The 25,674-nt window shown below is 33.9% G+C and overlaps 3 protein-coding genes across 3 annotated transcripts in view; 2 read left to right on the top strand and 1 right to left on the bottom strand.

The window, feature by feature from the left end:
- LOC145277926 (glutathione S-transferase omega-1-like) overlaps positions 1-2,223 on the top strand; it is a 35,128-nt gene extending 32,905 nt beyond the window's left edge. Inside the window, exon 6 of the mRNA XM_080130002.1 lies at positions 2,142-2,223. The gene's annotated coding sequence lies outside the window, so the exon portion shown is untranslated. The remainder of the gene's footprint in view (positions 1-2,141) is intronic.
- Positions 1-19,745, bottom strand: part of LOC145277929 (ubiquitin-conjugating enzyme E2 C-like) — a 25,696-nt gene extending 5,951 nt beyond the window's left edge. Inside the window, exons 1-4 of the mRNA XM_080130004.1 lie at positions 19,323-19,745; positions 11,987-12,014; positions 5,597-5,683; positions 3,936-4,140 (exon numbers count right to left, since the gene is read on the bottom strand). Of these exons, the coding sequence (XP_079986130.1) occupies positions 3,936-4,140; positions 5,597-5,683; positions 11,987-12,014; positions 19,323-19,423 (421 nt within the window). The 5' untranslated portion in view covers positions 19,424-19,745. The remainder of the gene's footprint in view (positions 1-3,935; positions 4,141-5,596; positions 5,684-11,986; positions 12,015-19,322) is intronic.
- A 22-nt stretch (positions 19,746-19,767) lies between these two features.
- The window catches only part of LOC145277928 (mitochondrial calcium uniporter regulator 1-like), a 33,451-nt gene continuing 27,544 nt past the window's right edge, over positions 19,768-25,674 (top strand). The window contains exon 1 of the mRNA XM_080130003.1: positions 19,768-19,949. Within this exon, the coding sequence (XP_079986129.1) occupies positions 19,799-19,949 (151 nt within the window). The 5' untranslated portion in view covers positions 19,768-19,798. The remainder of the gene's footprint in view (positions 19,950-25,674) is intronic.

Genomic DNA, 25,674 nt, shown 5'->3' on the forward strand with positions numbered 1-25,674 from the left:
ATGTTTTTGTGTATGTATATGTATATGTGTGTAAATATATATATATATATGCATGTATATGTGTTTATTTATTTTTATGTTTACATATCTGTGGTTTTTGTACATATACTTAGGCATGTCTTCTCCCCCATTGATGTGTCTCCGTACATTGTACAGGTGTACGCGTGTATGTGTGTGCATTTTATTTACTTATCATTAACAATTATTTAATATTTTAATTTTTAATTTATTTTATTTACTTACTGATGTTCTTACCTACCATTATACTATCAAAATAAACCTGTAAAGTATTATTCATTAATTTATTTTTCTTTTCTTTTTCTTTCCATTTTATAAACAATAAATATCTTTCAATCTCTCCCCACCCGGCTAAATCACTTTAAACCCCATTTTCAACCCGTTCCTTCACTAACATTAACTCTCCAACCTGTTGCCATGATGATCATTTCAATAAATTGTTACTTATGCCGTTATAAATAAGAGTAGCGTCTTTTAATTTTAAACCGTTATAAACTAAAAAAAAAAAAAAACGTATATAAGAATTCACACATAATTAATATTTAATTATAAACTCCTCTCTACTACTTTAAATTCCAACGTCCTCTCCCTACCACTCCCCCCCCTTCTTTTCTAACTCCCCTTAACTACGATTTTTCCATTCTTATTTGATTTTATAACTTAGTCCATCTATGAATTCTGACGATGCTAGTTGGATTTTTCCTCTCTGAGGATTTTCCTCTAGCTGAAACAATTTGTAAACTCATTCTGGACTCACAGTAATAAATTTCCTATATACTGCTCTGACTACACATTGAGCACTCTAGTCCGGTTTTTTCACCACTGGTAAATAAATATATATATATATATATATATATATATATATATATAAGTGAAATTGTGTCTGTGTGCGCACATTTCCCTACCAAACTACTGTCAATTTTCAGTCTACAGACTAAATTTGACATAAGGAGTATTGAGATTTGGAAAAATCTTTTTAATCTGTATTTGGCCAGAAATTTGGCTTCAAGGGGTCAAAATTCAATGATTTGACCTTTGAAAACTCTACCAAACTCCTCCACCAATTTACGTCTAAACACTTGAAATTTTAGATTTAGGTTACTTGGACATTTTAACTTTTTAATTTGATTTGAGCTCAAAACAATAAATGTTAAGGGGTCAAAATTGGGGTCTAAGTTCAAAAAAATTTTATCTCTGCGGTCTCTAACAAATAAGTCAGCCAATTTTCGGTCTATACATTTGAAATTTTACATAAAGTGTATTCAGATGTAGGGCAAGCTTTTTAATAGTTTTTTTGTTTCCTTAAAATTTGGCTTCCAAAGTGTCAAAGTTCAAAAGATTTGACTTGGTTTCTAGCAAACTATTCAGACAATTTTGGGTCTAAACATTTGAAATTTTACATAAAGAGTATTCAGACATGCAGCAAGCTTTTTAATAAGTGTTTTGGGCAAAAATTTGGCTATCAAGAGGTCAAAGTTGAAAAAGTTGATTTTTACAGACTACCAAACTCCTCTGCCTGGGTCTAAACACTTGAAATTTTAGATGGATGTTACCTGGACACGAGTCAAACTTTTTAATATATATATATATATATATATATATTATATATATATGCACATAACGTTATGAACAGATCATAGGGCCCAAGCAAAATCAGGCTGAAGTGCTAGTATAATAAATACGAAATCTGCATAAATCAAAATATCATATTTGAGAGTATAAGACCATGCAATGCCGGGCAGCCTGCCAGTATATATATAAATAATTATCTTATATAGTTCAGATCTTAATTCTTATGGGACTCAAATTCCAGCTTAAATTATTTAAATTTGTAATAGAGTCATATATAAAATTACAAATCAGTTATATGGCGAGGTTTAATGTCAGTTTTAAAACAAATAATTTATTTTGATCTTTAGAGGATATGTATATTTACCATTATATATCATTTGTTTATTTGTGATACTTTTGAATGAAAAGCACTCTACCTAAATGCTAGTTAGGAATTTTTCCTTTACTAATGTGATGTGACCAACTGGGGAGAGACACAGATAGGAGCTCTGCTTTCTTTATATCTATTATTATATTTCTAATAACAGCGTCATGTTTATTCACCATTTCAGAAAGTTTTCAAAGTAAAGAATCGTTCCAGCCATCAGAGAAACAAATACAAAAATTCAACTTTCCGAAACACTGAATTAAATCATGCGGTAAAAAATATTAAATAAAAGCTCTGATTACCTCATTTTTAAAAACTGCATTGTCAAGATTTTCAATAAATATTCAATAATTCCTACTATACACCCATTGCTGTAAGCATTACATATCTCTAGATTATTTGCTTCAATAAAAGAATCTCTAAGAATAACGGTTTCAGTTGGAACTGTCACCATGGTCATAAAGAAAACTTAAAAATTCAAACTGTTAAAGATTTATTCAGTTTTACTAGTTATGCCCGTCAACATAACAGATAAGGAATCTATTCTCATATCTGGAATATTTCTTATTTCAATATGAAAAACATAAAAACAAACTTAGAACTTTCAGCTGTCATTTACCAAAATAAATTTGATTGTAGGAGAATTAAATAATGCAGCAATATTATAATCTATTTTTCAAAAGTTAAATTGGCATACAAAGACTTTCTAATTTTATGTTATGCACATTTATTTTGAAAAAATAGATTCTAAGTTTTAGGGAAAACTAAGATTTTGTCTGACAGTGGTCCTTGGGTTTACTTTCAGCAGCTTGGTAACTATTGCTTTCCTAATTTTATCTTTGTGTCCTTATATTCCAGGAGTGATATTTCCGACAAATGTAGAAAAATTTCAGTTTTCTGGGTCAGAATCTATTCAACTGCTAGCTAGTTATTTACCTTGAAGTAGTATGTTTTTTAGCTTCTTTCATCAAGTGGCTTTATGCTTTGTCTGGAGCAATTTCCATAGAAAAGTAAGCAATGTTTTTAAATTTAAATCTCAAAGGTGAATATTATATATAATTATTTACTATAATTATTAAGTACCTACAGACACCAATGTTTTATCTGTTCGGGAATCATCGGTGCAGGGTGTCACGATTAACACCAGTCAATAGATTTGAACATAAGCCATCTCTGGCTTCATTAGCAAGGACCTAATCCATTTGGCTACCGTTAACGAGAAATATTATTGAAATTTAAACATTTACTTTTTTAAAATGCTTTTTAACGTCTGTCAGAGTGATCTAATCATTATATGATGATCTGCGCATAAGAGCTAAATTGACAGGCTTATTTCAACTCAAAAGTGCTTAACGATAACAAGTTTCTTAAAGGGGCTGACATAAAATATAAAATTTTTTGGCAAATATCTTTTATGTCCATATTAGGAACTTTTACAGTTGAAAGTTTAGACTAATTCAGTTATATTTTATTTCAAATACTGGAACAAATGTTTTAAGGCGCTCCGGGCCAATAATGAGTTAAAATTACCTGAATAGACACTCAGCACAGCAGCAGTAGATGTGCCGATGGACATAAATAGTAAAATCCAGATTTATCTTATTTCATATTCACTTTTTTTATAATTTGGGGGAAATTATATTTTAATTCATATTAAAGTGATACAAATTTTATTTTCACTGCATCTTTTTTAGGATTTAGAATGTATATTGATGTATTCCTCCTATTTGCTTGCCTCTCCATAATCTTAGAGTTAGACACAAGGTTGTTTTTGAATGTAGGGAAAGTCCAGCCTAAGAAGAAAAGGTCACTTCAGATTGGAACAAAAATTTAAATTGCCTCAGTCTAGAAGGAATTCTCCACTGACAGGACAGAAAGACTAAATGCAGCATCAGAATAAACTTTGCTATCTAATCGAAAGGCCGATTGTTGAACTGTACAGATTGTAAATGAATTGGTTTTATCTAGAAAGAATTACCTCCTAATAAACTCTGGATGGAAAGAAGAATTGTGCGGACGTCATAAAGCGCCGACCATTTTTCTTTTAAGATATCCAAACATATATTTCCTCGTTCATCTACATTGGGATGGAAGCAGCCTGTGTCAAACTTCACCGTTGGAGCTTGGTAGGGGTAGCCACTGGGAAACTGTAATACAAGCTTGAAACGCAAACCATCATAGACCTTTAAGTAAAAAAAAAAGAAGTTAATAGTGAATTAAATTAAATATGAAAATTTTACAACAAAGGAATTAATATTTTTCAATGTTTGCGGAGTTGTAGTAATGAATTTTAAATTTTATTATGCCTCATTGGGCATCTCTTAACATGGACAAAACTATTGCATATGCAGAGAAAAAAATAGCTCCAAACAATTTATTATGAACTGTTTAAAAAAAAATTGTTAATGCAATGCAAATTGGGCATTAAAATAATCGAGGGTTTTTTGGTATATATAACCCCATTTTATAGCAATTTACATATGGCTAATATTTACTTGTTTTTTTTTGTTTGTTTTTTTTAGAAGGGTGTGTAGTTCAAACTACAGGTTATACAATAGTAGTTAAAAATCAGCTTTCATAATTTGAAAATTTGGTGCTCATTAAACAAGAAAATTTTTTTAATTAAATATGATGAAAGCATAGGTAACAGGTTGTATACATTTGACAAAAACATTAAAATAACGGTTCTCCTAGTTTGCAGTCACACATCCATCCAATCATCAATAGAAGGTATAACACTGAATGGACCATGACCTCCCCTCAGACTTTTATACAGCTCTAAATTAATGTCTATCTAAACAATCTTCACACTATTCCCAATCTGAAGAGCATTACAACAGCCAAAATCGGGGCAGTGACAACAGAATGCTAAAGTTATTTAAAAGTTTGCACGTTGTATCCAGGCATCTTTCGTATTGAACAAAGACTGTTGGGGACATTCACAACTTAAATTTGGGCAAGTCAGGCATAAAGTGAAATTTATTCTGTATCAAATGTGGTTGGATTGCAGAAAGGATTGTAAATTTTATGAATGGAATTTAAAAAAATTTTTTGTTTTGGTTGGGGGGGGGGAGTATCCTGTACATAAGATGTACATGCACGTACAGTGAAAGTTTGAATGTCAACTAGACATCATACTTCAGTGTCTTTGGTCTCTTTGTACAGAACTTTGTCAAGACAAACTGATATGGGTATAACTCACCAGACAAGTAAACCATGACTAAATATTCTAGATAACACATTGAGAGATCCCCTCAACACATCTATAAACTAGTTTATATGAAGAACGGTGCACCTTCTACTGATATTACTTTAAGTTACCGCATTTAGTTGGCTACTCTACCAGACCAGATGAATTCTTGTCATGGAATCCAACAAGACGAAGGAAAGACCACAAAGATAGGCTATAAGTGGTTGATTAGGGAAAGGAAAATTGGTGTTCTTCATTGCTTTGATCAACATTTGAAAGAGAATTTTAAGACACTTGAATATTTATGCATCTACAGAATTCAGATATATTAGCCCCAGGAAAGGACACATTAATTTCAAAGAGCTAACTAAAGTTAAAAAAAAAAAAAAATCAATTATGCACGAAAAAAATTTGTAAACAAATAAAATTTAAAAAGGTTATCACATTACCGTTCCAGGTGCTCCTTCAATCGTTCCAATCCATCTGAAGAGATTATCTCCGTCAGGAAAAGCCGACACACGGTTGTCCTGGGAGGACTGAAATAAACAAGGAAAAAAGTAAAATAACAAACAACCGATCAACTCGATTTGATATTTCTTTCATTTGATTTGTTATTTTCATTGCAATTATTCCAAAATGTGTAAAATTTTCACTGCATGAAAGTTCAAATATAATAAAGGAATTCAGGAATGGAAATAGTCAATAGAAAAAAAATGAAATTAAGATGCATTTTCCAACCTGGGGGCCCATAGTTCCCTTTATGCATGTGTGGTGAGAGAGCAACACAAGAAACAACTTTTTTTCTAAACTCCAATCAGTTTCAACTAAGAAAGTCATCAAGTGTGTATATGGGAGCAAGAAACAGGAAGCCATTCTTTGATTAAACAAAGGTATCTAACTCCCCTACCCTATCATGAATTGTTTGAAGTTTTAATCTTCGCAGCAAAATTAAGAGTTTCAGTAATAATAAAATCATCACTAAATCCCAGCTTAATTGCTATATGGGTAGATTTTCAGTAATAATAAAATCATGATTAAATCCCAGCTTAATTGCTATATGGGTAGATTTAGAAATAGAAAGTTATGTAAGTGTATTTTCATTTCCAATCAGCAAGTGGCAGGGTCACAAAAGGTTAGGTTTGACAGGTATCAACCTAGAGAGAATGCAGCAGAAATTAGGGGTGACACGGGAATTGTGGTCGTAGGCTTCCGGTTGACGACCACATGGGCTGAGAGTGGTTTTGTGCAGCAGAGAATGCAGACGGGATATTTCAGGTCACCGACAATCAGGGTTCGAGATGATAGGCTTGCCTTGAAATAAAAGATTGAAGCTTCAAATCCATCTTGCTTATCGATGCATCTGTCTGCAGTGATCACTCCCCATGAGATGGAGACCAGCGTCCAAGAAGGCATCATCCGCTGGCCAAGGCAACCAGGTATGTACGCATTATACATGGCACATACACATCTCTAGGCCTTTCAAGGCAAGAAATGGTGTAAGGATAAGAACACACACACACACACACACACATATATATATAACAGTGAACTGCACGTAACATAAGAACATAACACTCTTAAAAGTACCCGTAAAAAGAATAGTAAAAGAGATTAGCAACAGAAATGTTAATGGTAACAAAAAGGGGAAAATCGTTTTGTTTTTTTTTTAAGGGGGAAAAAAAGGGAGGGGGGTCAATTTAAAAAAAAAAAAAAAAAAAAAAAAGTTGAGGACCATGATATTAGGGGCTCAAGCGATTTAAACAAACCAGCCTTTTCTGGATTTTACAACTAAAAAAACATGTGAAAAGGTACACAAGACATTTAAAAACATTCTACTTGACGAGAATTCTTTTCGAGTTTTTTCTTTCCATTTTTACTTTTATTTCCCCTAAAACAAGATATATATTGCCACCGAGATGTTACTATAACAGGGGTCAGATTTATAGGGGCATTCTAAGTGGGGTGTTGAACAAGATATCTGTCCACATTACATTTAAATGTCTGCATGTTGATATGGTTGGGGGAAATGGACCAGGGAGGGAATTCCAAAGACAAACAGTCTAATCAAAGAAGTTTCCTGGAAACTAAGGATCTTTTTAGTGAAGGGGTGGAATTTTGCTGCTAGTCAGATGCATCAGAGGTATTTATTTGGATGGGGGGGGTACACAGGTAGCAAGTTCATCAGTGCACATTTCATGGAGGTATTTAAGTGTGTTTCTCTTTAGAGAAAGGAAATTTACCAGTGCCATTCTCAGACAAAAATTAAAATACAGTTTCTGTTTTGTTGACTAGGATAATTTTTATTTTTATTCCATTCAAAGTGCTCCTTTTTGGGGAGGTGGAATTTCCCGGACATTAAAACCTGATCGTATGTTTAACTTTGGTTTCAATAGGAAAGCAAGTAAACAGGATCATCTAATGATTAGGTTTCTATGAAAAAGGTAGGAAAACTGAATTAAAGGTTCATTCTTAATATTATAACCTCTAAAAGAATCACAAGAAAAATATAGGATGTGTAGAATTGAGAGTATAATGAGATGCTTGTTAGAGATAGCCATTTTGTCAGCTGACCGACCTTGTTTTAGTAGATAAAAATTTATTTTTCAGTAGACTAATAATAAATGTTTGCCATCATTCATTTGTAATTTTATTGTCCTATGTTCACCTTTATATATGCAATATTTGTCAATATTAACAATATTTAAACTAATTTACTAAAAATAAAACAATTATGAAAACCTTTCTTATTGCTTTATTTAAAAAAAAATCAATTTGTATTAAAAAGGTTTAATACTTGGTCACTGACTGTCGGTCATTGTTACCAACTTCCTTCATCCACTACGTCTTCTTTCTCAAGTAAGAAGGTGGGGGGGGGATACCTAGGATAATATCTAAGTGCACAGTAATCCGACTTGGTGAGATGGACCTGTAGATTTGGTTAGATCATCTAACTTATATTGTGTCTTTTCAGTCATCCTGAAATACAGCATTGTTGAAAGCAGGAGTGATTTGCTGGTCAGACAATTGCACAACACTGTACATCCACACTAATGGAGAGTAGAAAATGCAATATGAACGCATTTTTGACAGCCCCATAACTTTCACAAGTGTTCCTTCCAAGAGCAATGTTCCTGAAAAAGAGGGAAAGAAAATGCTGTCCCTTAGGTGGGTTGGTCTTCCTATTTACTTTGCCTCCCCACGGGCCAGAGTTGGACACTAGGGTCGGTTTTTTAATATGGAGAAAAGGAACAAAATTTTTTGTCTCGGTCATGAAGGATTTCTCCTCCTCTAACTGAGAACAAAAAGTCGCATCAGAACAGATGCTACACTTTAAATCTTAGCCCGAAGGCCAAGAAATCTCTTCTGGTATTAAGAGAGAGTGTTGGCCATATATGGAGATGACCCAAGTTAATTTTCTTTCCGCTATCTTTGTTGTTATAAGGGTGTTGGATGTAAACATTTTACCTGGGCTGACGTCAACTAAGGAAGCAGGTGAAAATCCTCAAGCTGTTGTATTACCATTTGATGAATGGTGTCCCAACCATGCAGTAGTTTCTGGTGGGATCTCTTGATGCCATATTAGTAGGAACTCATACAGCTTTTCTTTCTTAATGGTTTGCACAGATAATCTGGTCTCTGTTTCATCTCAACCCATCCACCAATCTTTTCACATTTTACAAATTTCAACATGAAAAGTTAAAAACATAAGCTAACACCAAATTTCTAGCATTTCTTACTATCAGGTTTTTTTTTTTTTTTCCCCAACATTAGGGATCTGTGTCCTAACTTTCTAGAGGTTGAAGTCCACTTACAAGAGACCAAACTGGATCTATTCTTTGTTTGAAATTTATTTCTACAGATGATTTCATGTCAAAACCCAACCCTCATGGTATTTGTGACTACACAATATACTATATAGCCTTTTTTAGAGATGTTCCTACCACCCATAAAGATCACCCTAAATGTTTCCGTATAGAACTTACAGCCGCACAATGGCTGTTATTTTTTTTTAAGCATTTGAGAAAATTTACAATATATTATCTGTTCACTCTTCTACTCGCGTTTGTATCTTGAGGAATTTTAATGTTCACATTTTAGTAGCGATTTTTTTTTTTTTTACATAGGCGTCACCACTTATCAAGGCCGATAGGCCACTCAAGGATAGGGGTTAAAGAGTGTACAGTAGTCAAAAGGACAATATAGTAATCGATAGTAATAGAAGTTCAGTAAATTTGTTAACTTAAGTGGAACGGCTCATCAGATACTTGTTCACGTTGGACTTTAAGACAACCATATTATAGACAGCTAGAAAGCAGGAAACCGGAAGACAATTCCACAGGCGTGCAGTTCTAAGAAAGCTTTGATCATGGAATCTATGTTTAGGTTTAGGCACAGATACAAAGTGGGGAGAATTATTGATAGTGTTTTCAGCTAGTCGAGTGTTTCTTGTGATGGGATGATTCCACCCCTCCCCCATTCCGATACAATTACCGATTCTATTCCTAATTTCTGATTCAAGTGCTGATTCAGATTCTTTTAAACTTTCAATATTCAATTAGAATCTTAATTACTGTAAAACCCTGTGTAATGTCCGTATTTATTTTTGCAAAGTGTAAAATGTACATTGTGGGGCATATATTACATGAGTAAATCTCTAAATATTTTTCTCAAATGTTTTCCTTGTAATTGATTGAAAGTTGTAAGACACAAAAATGCATATTTCTTTTTAAAATAAAGCTGATTGCAAGGTTCGTCCTTAATGTTATTTGATTTTTTATAATGGAAAATATGTGATGATTTGTATGCATAATAAGATGACGGTGTGGAAAGACTACTTTATAACATCCTTCTTCCCTTATGAAACTAATTTCCTGGAAACCATTCATGGGAATTTCGGGGGGGGGGGGGAGGGGGTCAATGTTACTTCTTTGTCAAAGAATGTTCTTATTTCTTTGCTAATTATTAAATTTGATGTATTATTAGATTGTTTTTTTACAGTAAAATAAATCAAACAAAAAAAAAACAAAATCAAAAAACAATACTAGTAATATAATAGTAAATGTGTAAATTAAAATCTTAAGTTATCACCAAAAAAGTTTTTTTTTTTTTTTAAGGCGATTACGTTAAAAACTTTGAACAAATTAACGCAATTTGTTTTCCTTTTTCAGCCAATTTGCAATTATAACTTTTTGTTGTGAAAGAAATAAAGTTATTACAATTTTGCATCCTATGCTACTCCATGAGAAAATAAAAATGTGATAAAAAAAAAAAAAAAAAAAAAAAAAAAATAATAATCAATAAAACAAAGTCGGTTTTGTATATAAAGTTAACAGAAAATGATTCTTTCAAAACAGAGCTTTAAGGATGTGGTCAATTTTGTTTTAAAACCTGGGCCATGTTAAGGTCCCCAATCAAAATTTAATGTCATTGTGTATAGTAATACAATACTTGCTTTTTTGTAGTACTAACCCCAAGTTTGAGTGGTAATGCGAAAAATAAAGCAATCACGAGTGTTTTTATGGCATTGTCCGTCAGACTTTTGATTATTGGTAAAAAAATTTGGTTAACTGCCCTAAAAGTTAAAATGGCTCAGAAATAGGCGATCATTTTACGCTAAATTTATATATACAACTCAATTTAAATTCTAAATAATTATTTGTTTTCTTTTTAATGTGTGTTCACATGTAATCGCCTAAAATAGTAGAATATCATAGGAGGTGATTTTAAATGCCTATTTTTTATAATTTGATAAGTTTCTAAACGTTCATCCTTTACATAGTGATTTCATGCTTTGTATGGAGTGATTTCCATAAAACAGAAGCTATACTATTATCTTTTAATGCTCAATCCAGTTGAAGGAGAGGTATCTGTTCCATTGTCATGATACCATCCTTTTAGGAATTACTTTGGGGGGGGGGCAGTATAGTACACATTTTGTTATAGTAATAATAAAAACATGTTATTAAAATCCAACATTGGGTAAAGCAGGAAAACGGAAGACAGTTCCACAGGCATGCAGTTTTGATAAACTCCTTGAGATTTTTATCTATGTATTTCACTTGTGACAAAAAAAAAATAAAAATAAAAATAAAATAAAACAGGATTATTTCAATGATGACAACTCCAGACAATACAAGACCATGTTGACGTCAGAAAAATTAAAAATAAAACTTGTCAGGAGCAGCTTTAACCCTTGCAATCTGTATTAAAGACCTGGCCAGAGATAGCCTAATTTGGAAGTCAATTTCTAAAAGCCATCAGAAACCTACCAGCATATAAAACAAGCTAAATATGATTAATTTATGGGCCTTTTGTTGTGGAGCAAATCGAGATAGCTTATACTGTTAACCAAAACAGCTTGGTGTTATATCATTTATTGCACACCATTTCTATAAGTTGTAATGCCTGCTTCAAGCGGAGGCTTGGTTACCAGGAACTTCTGGGCCGTTTTTACGAATTAGATTGTGTAAGTAATGCACCATCAGTTCCTATTTATTTTCCTCCCAATGAAGTCAGAAACAAGGTCAGTTTTTAAGGTGGGGAAAAATACAAGAAAAAAAAAGGGGGGGGGGCATTCTGGATTAGAACGAAGATAATTGCCTCACTCTAAAAGGATGGAAAAGATGAAGTACAAATATTACACTTTGCTCCTAGCCTAGATGCATCAATTACCTACATCCCTTTTCTTTGGTTAGGTCTGCTGGAGTCGCTTGTTAGGATTCTATTGCGAACCAACCGCTATTCTACATACTTTAGAGTTGAAGAGATACATTTTCAAATATAGAAAGGACAGTTCACAAAGTTAGAAGCTATGAGAAAGTAACAGTACTGATACTTACCAAAAGAACCATTAATTCCTGTTGGAGTCTGAAATAGAAAAATAGAATACTGATTTTTTTGTGAAAAATAAGTGAAATTTTAGAAAAAAAATATGGAAAAGGAAAGCACCAATTAGAACAATTAGATGATAAATCTATTACTAAGGGAGATTTGGTATCTGTCAGTATGGAGAGTAAAAAGAATATTTTGGACTTATCTTTGGAAGCCTCATAATCTTGCTTCCTTTAGTTATTCATCACATTCCATGAACGACATTTCTAACAAAAAGGAATAAATTGCTCTTTTCTGGGTTGGAATTTATTCATCTAATGCTTATTGTCTGCTCATTTTTAATCTTAAAGTGTTTTTTTTTTTCTTTAGTTCATTACATCAAGTGGTTTCATGCCTTGTATGGAGTGATTTCCATAAAACAGAAGCTATACTACTATCTTTTAATGCTCAATCCAGTTGAAGGAGAGGTGTGTAGTATCTGTTCCATTGTCATGATACCATCCTTTTAGGAACTACTTCTTCCTGGGGGGACGGGAGTATAGTACACATTTTGTTATAGTAAAAAAACAGGTTATTAAAATCCAACATTGGGTAAAGCAGAGAAACGGAACACAGTTCCACAGGCATGCAGGTCTAAGAAGTTTTGTTCATGGAATCTATTTTTAGGTTTAGGCACAGATAAAGAATGGGGGAATTTGTTGATAGTGGTTTCAGCTTGAAGAGTATTTTTCATGAAAGTCAGGCAAGGGAGGACCATAGATTGGAGTTCAGACGAGCACTTGCCATGAAAATAACGATAAAGCAGAGGCTTGCAATGTATCTTCTGTGAAGAGAAAAGAGCATCTCTCACTAAGCTATGAAGTCCATTTTAAACTCCATCAAGGTAAGATAAGTACTTCTAGCAACTTCTGCCCAGATGTGGCAACAGTATTCCATCCTTGGCTCTTATATAGGTAGAGAATTGCATCAGCAGTGAGATATCTACTGGAGCAGTAGAAGGATTCCACAATTTTTCCAGTGTCCTTGGCAACGGATTTGATGTACGTGTTCCATTTCAGATAAGGAGTAAATGCTTGATTGTTTTTGTTTTATGGCATATCAACCCTTTTCATGCTGAATCTAGTGATTTTGAATAAAATTTTTTAAATAGAATATATTTGGGTTTTTTTTTTTCAAGTCGATTTCTATTTAACCCATAGTTGGGGCCCTAACAGGTACTCCCACTCTTTTTTTTTTTTTTTTACAAAGGCATCACCACATTATCAAGGCCCAGAGGCCACTCAAGGATAAGGGTTAAAGAGTGTACAGTAGAAATTGGTCAATATAGTAATCATTAGTAATGAAAATTTGGTAAATTTAATAACTTATATGGAACGGCTCATCAAGAACTTATTTACTTTAGACTTGAACACAACCATATTGTAGTCAGCCGGAAAGCAGGAAAACGGAAGACAATTCCACAGGCGTGCAGTTCTAAGAAAGAAGCTTTGTTCATGGAATCTACGTTTAGGTTTAGGCACAGATAAAGAGTGGGGGAAATTATTGATAGTGTTTACAGCTAGACGAGTGTTTCTTGTGAAAGTTTGGCGAGGGGGGACCATAGATTGAAGCTCAGTTGAACACTTTCCATGAAAATAACGATACATCAGAGAAACTCGCAACATCTCTTCTGTGAGATAGAGGTTGCAAGGAGGAGAAAAGGACATCTCCTACGAGGCTACGAAGTCTATTTTGAACTCTATCAAGGCAGGACAAGTCCTTTCTAGCAGCTCCTGCCCAGATGTGGCAACAGTATTCCATCCTTGGACTTACCTGGCTCTTATATAGATAGAGAATAGCATCAGCAGTGAGATATCTACTGGATCGATAGAAAGATCCCACCATTTTTCCAGTGGCCTTGGCAACAGATTTGATATACGTGTTCCATTTAAGATCAGGAGTAATGGTCAAGCCCAGAAGCTTGTCAAAACTTGAGGCCTCCTGAAGACGAGAGCCATTCATTTCAATTGATGACAAATGTGGATTAGAATGTTGATGATGTAAAGAGAGAAGCTTGGTTTTAGATGCATTAAAAGTAACCAGCCACTCCTTTCCCCATTGTACTACGTGCTCAAGATCAGAGGAGAGAGAATTGGAGAGAACTTGCTCGTTTACTGTCTTAGATGTGCTACCATAAATGGTAGTGTCGTCAGCATAAATGTCTACAAATGATGTAAGGATATGATTTGGAAGATCATTAATGTAGATCAGGAAAAGAGTTGGGCCCAGGATGGATCCCTGAGGGACACCGGCATTAATACTGTGAGCTTCTGATTTTTGCCCCTCAACTACTACTCTTATGAACCTATCAGAAAGAAATGATTTAATAATTGAGAAGACTTTTCCAGCTATACCATAGCTAGCGATCTTATGAAGTAAACCTTTATGCCATACCCTATCAAAGGCTTTAGATATGTCAAGAGCAATTGCCCTAGAAAGATTGCCACCGTCGAGAGATTTGCTAATCCTATGCGATATAACTGTAAGGACATCTGCTGTAGATCTAGCAGAACGGAAACCATATTGAGTGTCACTAAGAAGGTTATTTTTGTTGAGATGTTTGATTACTTCTGTATTTAACACAGATTCTAGCAACTTACTCATGACGCACAGGAGACTTATTGGCCTGTACTGAGAGGGGGATGAGCGATCACCTGAATTCTTAAATACAGGGCATACTGATGAGATTTTCCAGGGAGATGGGAAACTATTCTCCTTAAGACAACGTTTAAACAGTTTTGTAAGTATGGGCGCTAGTTCAGGTTGAAGTTTTTTGAGTACTATAATTGGAATACCATCAGGGCCAGTTGCTTTACTCGAATCAAGGTTTTTGATTAGCTTGGCAACATCACGTACAGATATACGTATATCACATAGCGTGTTTTCTGATACAGGAGGAAATATTGGGGGTTGGCGGGCTTGGTCGCAAAGGGTAGAATTAGCTGCTAAGTTCTTGACAAAGAGTTTGGCTTTGTCTGATGCTGACGAGATTACCTCAGGTCCATTGATAATAGTTGGGATGGAGCACACGCTTCTGTTCAGGATTCTGTTTGCTATTTGCCAAAACTGGTGGGAACCAAGCCGCTGCTCAGCTACTTTGGACTTAACAGATTGAGCATACAACTCTCTTGCGTTCCTTATTACTTTCTTACAATGGTTGCTGGCAGTCCTGAAAACGGCTTTAGTTTCCATACATCTATTACGTTTGAAGCAGTGGAAAAAGTGATTTCTGTGCGCAATGGCAGCAGCACATTCTGGAGAGAACCATGGCTGGCTGTTAGGTTTTTGCTGAAACTTTTTAGAGGGTATGAAATGGTCAATACCTACAATTAACCATTCAGTTAGGTCTAATACTATAGAGGACACATCCTTTTTAAACATGGAATGCAGAGGTAGATCAGATATAAATGTACGGAAGCTATCCCAGTCAGCCTTAGTGTATCGATATACTGTACGATGAAGAGGTACGTCTGGGGACTTATTACATTTCATTTTTATCTTAATTGATACAACAGAGTGGTCGGAAGATCCAAGAGGCGACAGAACAGAAACTGAACATAGTTCAGGGCAAGTTGTGAGAAAAAGGTCTAGTAGGTTCGCATACTGGCCGTCATTATCGGGCACACGGGTAGGTTCCTGAACAATCTGAGTGAGGTCATAGGCAATGGAGAAATCATGACAGAACCTCCCCTCATCATCGGTCTTGTTTGAGTGGGTCAACCATTCGACGTTGTGAACATTGAAGTCTCCACATACGTGAATGTTAGCTGAAGGATAAGTAGAAAGGACTTGGTCAATTTTCTCAGATATGCTTTGAAAGATAGTAACTCCGCTGTTGTGGCTCTGATTCAGAGTGGACGTGGGAGCAATGGCAATTAAGGGGTGGCTCCACACTCCCCAAAGCCTGCAAGCTGGGGCCTCACCATCGGATATAGTTTAAGGTCATATCCTCAGGAGTAAAGGTTAGACCCAGAAGCTTATCAAACATGAAGCCTCCCCAAGATGAGAGCCATTCATTTTAATTGATGCCAGATGAGGATCAGAGCATTCATGACGTAAAAGATAGCAGCTTAGTTTTAGATGCATTAAAAGTAACTGGCCACCTCTTTCCCCATTGTACCACATGCTCAAGATCAGAAGAGAGAGAATAAGAGAGAACTTGGTCATTTACGCCCTTTGATGTATTGCTATAGATGGTAATGTCAGCATAAATGTCTACGAATGATCTTAGGATGTGATTTGAGAGATTATTGATGTAGATCAGGAAGAGAGTTGGGCCCAGGATGGACTCCCGAGGAACTCCAGCATTAATACTGTGGGCTTCTGATTTCTGCCTATCAACCACCACTATTATGAACCTATCAGAGAGAAATGTTTTAATATTTGAAAAGACAGTTCTATCTATACTGTAGCTGGAAATTTTGCGGAGTAGACCTTTATGCCATACATTATCAAAGGCCTTTGTTATGTCAAGTGCAATTGCCCTAGAAAGGAAGCCTCCATCGAGAGATTTACTAATCCTATGAAATAACATCACATCCACTGTAGATCTTGCAGAATAGAAACAATATTGCATGTCACTAAGGTTATTTTTGCTGAGGTAGTTGACTACTTCCCTATTTAACAGATTCCATCAACTTATGACGCAGAGGAGACATTTTGGTCTGTTTTCACCGGGAGATATCCGATCACCTGAATTCTTAAATACTGGACATACTGATGAGGTTTTCCAAGGTGTTGGGAAGCTTAAACAGCTTTGTAAGTATGGGAACTAGTTCTGGTTGAAGCTTTTTCAGCACTATAATTGGAATTCAAGGTTTTTGATTAGCTTGGCAACATCACGCACAGATATTTGTATTTTGCATAGCATGTTTTCAGATACAGGAGGAAATACGGGGGGGGGGGCCTTAATCGCATAGGGTAGAATTTGCTGCAAAGTTTTTGGCAAAGTGTTTGGCTTTGTCTGATGCTGACGAGATTACCTCAGATCCATTGGTGATGGTTGGGATAGAGCACATGCTCCTGTTCAGAAACCTGTTTGATATTTGCCAAAACTGGTGGGAATCCAGCTGCTGCTCAGATATGCTCATAAAGATAATAACTTCGCTGTTGTGGCAGGCGATTAGAGGGCAACTATAAACGCAGTGGTGTCAGCAAATGCAACCCAGATGTGATGCACATATAGGGCAATTTAGGGTCTTCTCTGGAGATGTCCCTACCACATGGAAAGCCATCTCTAATGTAGGCACATATTCCATGCCCATCATGGCAATCTTGTACATCAGATTTAGATGCTAAATTAGAATATCCCTTATTTACAAACTCATCTAGGGAAATAGTCCGTGGAAACTGGAAATTATTCAAATTTTAATTGTTTTTGCTATTTAAATAAATTGGTACTTGCTGGAATATCAAACATTTAGAAAGCCATAACATAGGAGGGGGTGGTGTTTCTGTTTCGTAACCTATTCTGTACTTTCACCTAACAAAAAAAAAAAAAAAAAAAACTCCCTTGTTTGATCTGTCTCCTTTCTTAGTACAAGCCCCCATATTAAAAAAAAAACTTGAATTAATAAAAAAAAGTATTTTAAAGAAATCAAAATAAAGCACACTTTCTTAGTGAACAGATCGATTTTTTAAAAAAATATGCCGTTTTAAGCAAAAACAATATTACATACTTAATTGCCATGTCGAAAATAGTAATATATCCCAAAATTTCGAAAATTCATCGAGTAGAACTGATAGTGTTTTTCGTAAAATATTCGTCCGAGTTATGTCCCCTCTTCAGTTTACGAATACAATTTCACCCAATTTTCCGTAAAAATTACTTTTAACAATAAAGAACATTTTACTTTATGAATTTTCATAAATTTTAAATACATTACTATTTGCGACATGGCAATTAAATTCGTAACATTGGTTTTTCTTAAAACGACATAATATTAAAAAAAAAAAAAAAAATCAATATGTCGACTAACAAGCACCCTTTTTTGTGCTTAGCCTTAAACACGAACTGCGTAGTTCGCAGTTCGGTAAATTTTTACGACGTGCCCCAGCGACGCTGGGCCGATGGGCCCAGCGTATTATAAGCACCTTAACCTCCCCATGTTAAAAACGGCTTTCGGAATAAACACCCCCAACCTCGAAAGCCGTTCTTAACATGGGGATGTATGTATTCCGAAAGCCGTTCTTAACATGGGGCTAGGGGTGTTTATACTACGCTGGGGCAGTGGGGCACTGGGGCACGTCGTAAAAATATACCAATTTACCTTTAGTTCTAATGCAGTTTAACGATCGTACTATTTTTTTTTTTTTTTTTTAGATAAGATTTTCAAGTTAAATCCAAATTTTACGGTATTTTATTTATTATTAGGTGAATGTACAGAATAGTTAAAATACCCCCCCCCCGTTAAGAATGGGTTTCAAAATAACGTTATTTCAGCACGGTCTGTATTCTGCTGAAGTACTGATTTGTTTTTTTGGGTTTTTTTTTTTTTTTAATTTTTTAAAGTGTCTGATTTATCAAATGCCAAAAACAGAAAAAAAAAAAAAATTAATTTTGAAAGTAAAATGAAAATCGATAAAAGTATTTTAGCAAAACGATTTTTAATCCTTCGCTAATGTTTTTATTTTAATATTGAAATAAATTCCCCATTTTCACATTAGTATTTTTTATTTTGAAATTACGACGATAAAAAAAAACACTTTTTTTTTTCTTTTTTTTTTTACAACGATTATATAATAAAGTAAATTTAAAAATTGACCGTTAACTCCATTAAAAGTTTGTCAGAAAGTGAAACACACCACCGATCATTTTTCCAAATAAAAACGTCACACAGTGTAAGCAAGTAAAAGAATCTTATATTTAAAAATATTTTAATTAAATAAAAATAATTTTTGAATTTTAATAATCGGCAAATGGCATTTTTTTTCTTTACTGATCAGTGTGATTTAAATGTTAATTTAAATAATTCACGTAGGTTTGTTATCGCTTGTCGCTTAAATAAAGAAAATGGGTCCACGCCTTTAAAATGAAATTATTTAAAAAATAAATTAAAATAATCAGAATTATGTCTAAGAAAATTTGAAGTTTTGTTTTGAAGTCAGTTACACTCGGTTCGGTTTTAAATTCTAAAATTCAAATATACGTTAACACTTTATGACGGTATGTAGATGGTTCTTTCTTTTCGTTTATATATAATCATTAGAACAATTAAAATACATTAAAAAGTTTAAATATTGAATATATATTTTTTTAATAATTAAGATTTTTTTTTTAAATTAAAAAAAAACAAAAAAACTGACCTTTTACTGACGGAGTGGTTGTCTTTATTGGTCGTCGTACTGGTCGACTCTTTTCGAGTGGTAGTTGCACTGGCAGCGGGGTCGCGATTTTGAGACGCCATTAGGCAATAAGCGAAACAAAAAAAAAAAAAAAGTTTAAAAAAAAAAAAAGTTTAAAAAAAAAAAAACAACGAAAACAAAAATTTGTTTACAAAAAAAAAAAAAACTTAAAATTCAAGAATACAATAACGAAACAACACAGAAGGAGAAAGTTTTTGTGTTATTTTTTCCTCCCTCGAACGAGAGTTTGCGAATGAGATGGGACAAGTTTGAAAAATATGCTTGTATAACGAATGGACCAATCGAAATTGAGATCTTTTATGATCGTCCAATCAGCGACCACGAAACAGACGCGACTTGATTTCAACGAATCAAATATCTGTTAACTTTTAATGGTTTGGGTCCGTTTCCGGTTCCGTTTCCGGGTTCTGGGACATATGGTCAGGTCAAGTCAACAAACTAATTCATTTCTGTTTAGTTGTGTCAAGATGGTTAATCAGTGCTGCCGTATGGTGTCTTATTTGCTGTGGAAAAATAATCGAAGTCTCCGGACTTCATTATCACAGGAACCAATTACCAGCTTGCTTAGTAAGCAGATTTATTTCTTCTGAATGTAAAAGAAGGGTTTTAAAGTTATTGTCATCCGGTTTTTCTTTTCTTTTTTTTTCTTTGGTAAATTTTTACGATGTGCCCTAGCGTATTATAAACTGTTTATTTATTTATATAATATTATTTATATAATATTCCGAAAGCCGTTCTTGTTGACATGGGTGTTTATAATAAACACCCATGTCAAGAACGTCTTTCGGAATAAGCACCTCCCCCCGCTAACATCGAAAGCCGTTCTTAACATGGCGAGGTTGTGAGTGTTTATTCCGAAAGCCGTTCTTACCATGAGGGGGGGGGGTATACTACGTTGAGGCACGTCGTAAAAAAAAAAATACTTTCTTTTTTCTGAAAAAACAAAAATAGTTTTGTTATTTTCTAGTAAAAACAATTGCTCTTCGAGGGAACGCCCTTTAACTATCTTTATAGTTCCTATTTACAATGCCTCCCCACGGGACAGAGACACCAGGGTCGTTTTTTAAAATGGAGAAAAGGAACAAAAATTAAAAATTGTCTCAGTCGTGAAGAACTTCTGTCGAACTACTTGTGTGTGTATATGTATTAATTATGTATTTAGAATCGCAAAGTTAGATAGAAGGTCGAACTTTGGAAGGGAGGGTGGATCATCAACTCTCACTAAATGGGGAACAAAATTACCTTTGTTTATACGATTAGAAAATTGTTTTATTAAAATTTATATTTTCTTACGCAGACATTTCAATACATTTTTATACAATAAATGCTTTGATTTTCAAATGGCGCTCGCGCTCACCCAGTTTAAACAATTATGAATATGTCATTTTTATTTTCTGTTTTTAATAATAAAAATATATATGCGTTTCATAAAAAACTTTCCTTTTTCATTAATTAAATCGAAACATTTCCAATGTTCTCTTTCACATTCTTTATTTACCTTTTTTTTCATAGTTCTTTCGGAAGTAATTAATATCTAAGTTTAATTTTTTTTTTTTATTTCCTACTTTGGTTATAGTGTAAAATATTGATTTCTCTTTCTGATTCTAGTGCCCGAAAAAATTATGGCATCTCCACTTTCGTCAGTAAACTGTAGAAGTACCAGATTTTCAACTGGTACCGGTTTGGGTCGACCATAGTTTCAAATTGCCATATATCCTAATGAGTCAGAAGATTTGCCGTTTATTTGTACAAATAGCCTCGAATCCTGTTATCAAAAAAAAAAAAAGGGGGGGGACACGTTGGGTCAACACCGATATATAACGCTTAATGTAAACAAAAGTTTGTTTACATAAAATTTATTTTGGATCAAACACGTTGTTTGACAAATAAAAAAAAATAATGAAAGAAAGTTTTAAAATAATTAAATGTGTTTTATTTTATAGTTTAAAATTTTTTATTTTATCATTTAAAAGTAAAAATATTCAACAATAATACGTTGGTTAAGAAATGACAAATAAATAATGCAAAAAGAAGTTTCATCTTTCATCATTTTTTTTTATTTGTTAAACAACGTGGTTAACATTAACTCTTTTATTCAGGCTAAAATGACAATGTAAGTTCAAATTGAACAAAAAACTTAGGCGCAAGGCCAACTCAAAAGGAGGGAAAATGGGGGTCGTTGGTTATCCTTGTCACTCTAGAACTAAACAAAAGTTTCTCTCAGCTAGTATCTTCTTTCACCATAATACCGCATCCACCCTTTCGTACTGGGGACCGTCCTACTTAGAGCCCAATTGTTTAAAACATTTTTTTTATTTACATGTAAGAACAAAAGATAATAGTGGTACAACAATAGTCCATTTGTGTCGAGGACAGGGAAAGAAAAAATACAAAAGTGGTTAGTAGGACCCTCGCAACCTCTTCTAGTTGATAGACCACCCGTTCTGCTCTGGTTTGTAAAGGAACCTGACTCCTGCGGGACAGTCTCTAAGTAGGGGTTCCCTCCAGATGGGACGAAATGGAGAAAAGAAAAAATTCTTGGGTGAGGGGTGGGTGTTAGTGATTGATTTCTTTCTCTCCAAGATGAGTGAAATTGATGGGGTGAAAAAGAAAAATTGCAGATAGGAGGAGGTGGGGGTTTTGGAGGCTTCCTAGTTGGGGAGGGATGGAGCATTCACTCCGCTAGCTAAGAGGCTAAACACTGATTACACTTGATGGACCTGTGCATTCCACACCTAGGCGGGGAACACGTATTCAAATTTGGCTCCTTTTCGTACACACAGATTTACTACAGGTATCCATCTTCTGTCAAATGCCGCGCGATGCAGCCTTCTTCTATTACATCTGATCTTCATCCGTAGTTGGTGTTTAAAGAAAGCGATCAGATCCTGATCAGAAAAAGACCCCCCCCCTCCCGGCCACTTTGCAGACGCGTCGTCCAAATCACCATTCTCGCTACGGCCAAGATCGCCATGTAGACCATTTGTCTTTCTCTGTCTCACGGCGGTCTCACATTGTCAACGACATTGGATATGGTAATCGGGCGAGGATGCTCAAGATGCTCGCTGGCATATGACCAGTACTGGCAGAGTACGCTGCAATTGAAGAAAGCATGATCAGTCGTTTCTATGGCTGTTGTTCCACAACGGGGACAAGCAGGCGACTCCAAAAAACCAGAACTGCATTGTATGTTGTTAAGTGGAAGTGCATTTCGGGCTAATCGCCAGGTTAGAGAGAACTCCGAATTATTCAGATGACTCGAACCTGGCGCCCAACTCCATGCGGAACGGATCTCCCTCTGCTGCCAACCCAAACGCACGCATAGCGGGTCGTCGCACCCCCCTCATTAGATCCCTATTCAATTATACAAATAACATTAACCTACAATTTCTTTCGAATTATAAACCGTGGCGTCTTTAAATCAAAAGTATGCTAACGGAAATAAATTATTGCACAGGCGTTCTTCTTAAAATTTATCATTTCATAAGCTGAAAAGCTATAGCAAACATCTATACGAGTACTTTAACCATAGTTCCTGATTTCAAAAGGCGAAAAAGGTAAATATTTGTACCTATATTTTTATGTATATATCTGTATATCTATGTATATGTATATATGTGTCTATTTTTTCATATATATGCATGTATATATTTGTGTATGTATGTATGTATAATATAGTACTTAAACCAAATTTATATTTTACTCTATTTTATTTCTATCTCTAACCCATATTAATTTTCTTATCAAGTTTAAATCCATACCTTTATTTTTTTCCAGATACATCTGCCTTACTTTAATGCTAGGTTTATTTATGGTGTCTTTTACATTTAATAAAAACCCTTCACAATATTTGCTGACGAGGAAACCTTGTTTGTTAAAAAACTATATGTAATAATTATTGTCCGTAACTTGATGTTTACCACAATAAAAACACTGTTTTCCAAAATGATCGTACAAATAATTGATTTTGTTGTTGTTTCTTCTTATGAAACGGATTTTTAATTTAATTATAATTTGATTTTTAAATTATCAATCACATTACTAAATATTAAATTAGCTCTAGGATATTTACCTATTGAGCTTATTATACATCTAAATTACAACGAGCACTTTTTCTTTCCTGTATTTTAATTAAACTAGTAATTTCACTATTACATTAAAATACACTCTGCCCTTTAGACTCTTGTTCTAATCTCCTTTAAATATATATATATATATATATATATATATATATATATATATATATATATAAAAACTAGTGTTTTTTTTGTTTTTTTTTCTACACGTCCTCACTGAATATGGCCGATTTTATAATATTTTTTTGGTGCTTTTGCACTTTTGTTATCGCGTTATTTATTTTATTTTGAATAGTATTTTTAAGTTTAATTCAAGTTTTATAATATCTTTTTTATTAAATTGTTACGTGAAAGTACAGATTAGTTAGAAAACACCCCCTCCCCATGTTAAGAATGGCTTTCTAAATAACGTTATTATATCAGCACGGTAACAAAAGTGCACAAGTACTTTTTTCTCCAGTTTATTTGTATTTTGTCATGTTTCAGAAAAGAATCAATATTGTTTGATTTTCAACATATTAAAAACCGACCTTTATTTAACTCTGACCTCGCTTTAAATATTTGCATATTTACATAGGTATTTAGGGGATTTTTGTTGTTTTTTTTTTTTCTTTTTTTTTTAGGAGAGGGGGGGGTCAATTACTGGACTACTCTACATTTTAACTATGCATTTACTATGTTATTTTACTTTTTGGTCAAGATCAAAGTGTAGTATCTGTTCTTCAGATGCTGCACTTCCATTTCTTGTTCTCTTTCGGTGGAGGAGAAATCCTTCACGACTGAGACAATTTTTATTTTTGTACCTTTTCTCCACGTTAAAAAAACGACCCTGGTGTCTAACTCTGTCCCGTGGAGAGGCATAGTAAATAGGTACTATGTTGTTTCTATTGCCTCCTCCACAAGGCCAGTTACTTGTGTTACATAGTCTCCATATAAACGGTATATGATAGTGCATAGTATATATATGTATATATCTGTGTGTATAATAGTGCATAGTATATATACATATATATATATATACTAGTAAAAGTACCCGTCGGGTACTGGGTTCAAAAACAGCCTACAGAAAATGGACTCTGATTTATGAAAGTATGATAGGTTATGAAAAGGAAGGGTTGTAAAGAGATAGCTTCGAATTTGGGGGTATCAAAACCAAAGCAAAATATGATGAAAGTAAAAATAAAATAGATAAACCTCATAATTTATTATACCATACCTGTTCACACTGAAACACTTATCACAATATTCTGTGGATCTATATTAAAAAATCCTGTTAAACTTTGTGACATATTTCCATTCTATGGATGTTAGGCGCGAACGAACACCCCATAATTTTATTATACCATATTTCTTCAAACTAAAACATAATTATAAAAGTATACTTACACAGATAGATATGGAAAGTCTTTATTAAAGTTTGTGCCTATTTCCATTCTATGGGGGCCAGGTGCGGACGCAGACCCCCACAATTTTATTATACCATCCCTATTTAAGTTAAAACATACTTATCAAAGTATTATGTACATCTATATCAAAAACACTTGTAAACGTTTTTTTTTTTAATTTTTCATTTCCATACTTTGTGGACCAGGCGCGAACGCAGACCCTACAATTTTTATGAACCACCGTTCTGCCAGATCAAACATACCCATTCCTGTGTCTCGATACATCTATCATTATATGTAATCAGTTTTTTAAAATAGTCAACCATATAGGAGCCTATTCGTGACCAGACACATACTCAGACATTCAGCTTTATATTATATATGTATATATCTGTGTATATAATAGTGCATAGTATATGTATATATATGTGTGTGTGTATAATAGTGCATAGTCTATATATGTATATATGTGTATAATAGTGTATAGTATATATATTTGTATATATATGTGCATGTATAATAGTGCATAGTATATGTATATATGTGTGTGTGTATAATAGTGTATAGTATATATATTTGTATATATATGTGCATGTATAACAGTGCATAGGAAATATATGTATGGAGCTGTGTGTGTATAATAGTGCACAATATATATATGTATAACATTGCATAGTATATATAACTGTTTGTGTAAAATAGTGCATAGTATATAGATGTATATATGTGTGTATAATTGTCCGTAGTATATATATATATATATATGTGTGTGTGTGTACGTATAATAGTCCATAGTATATATGTGTGTGCGTGTGTGTATAATAGTCCATA

Source organism: Euprymna scolopes, chromosome 6, assembly GCF_053919585.1.
Source record: "Euprymna scolopes isolate OS-2025 chromosome 6, ASM5391958v1, whole genome shotgun sequence".
NCBI lineage: Eukaryota > Metazoa > Mollusca > Cephalopoda > Sepiida > Sepiolidae > Euprymna > Euprymna scolopes.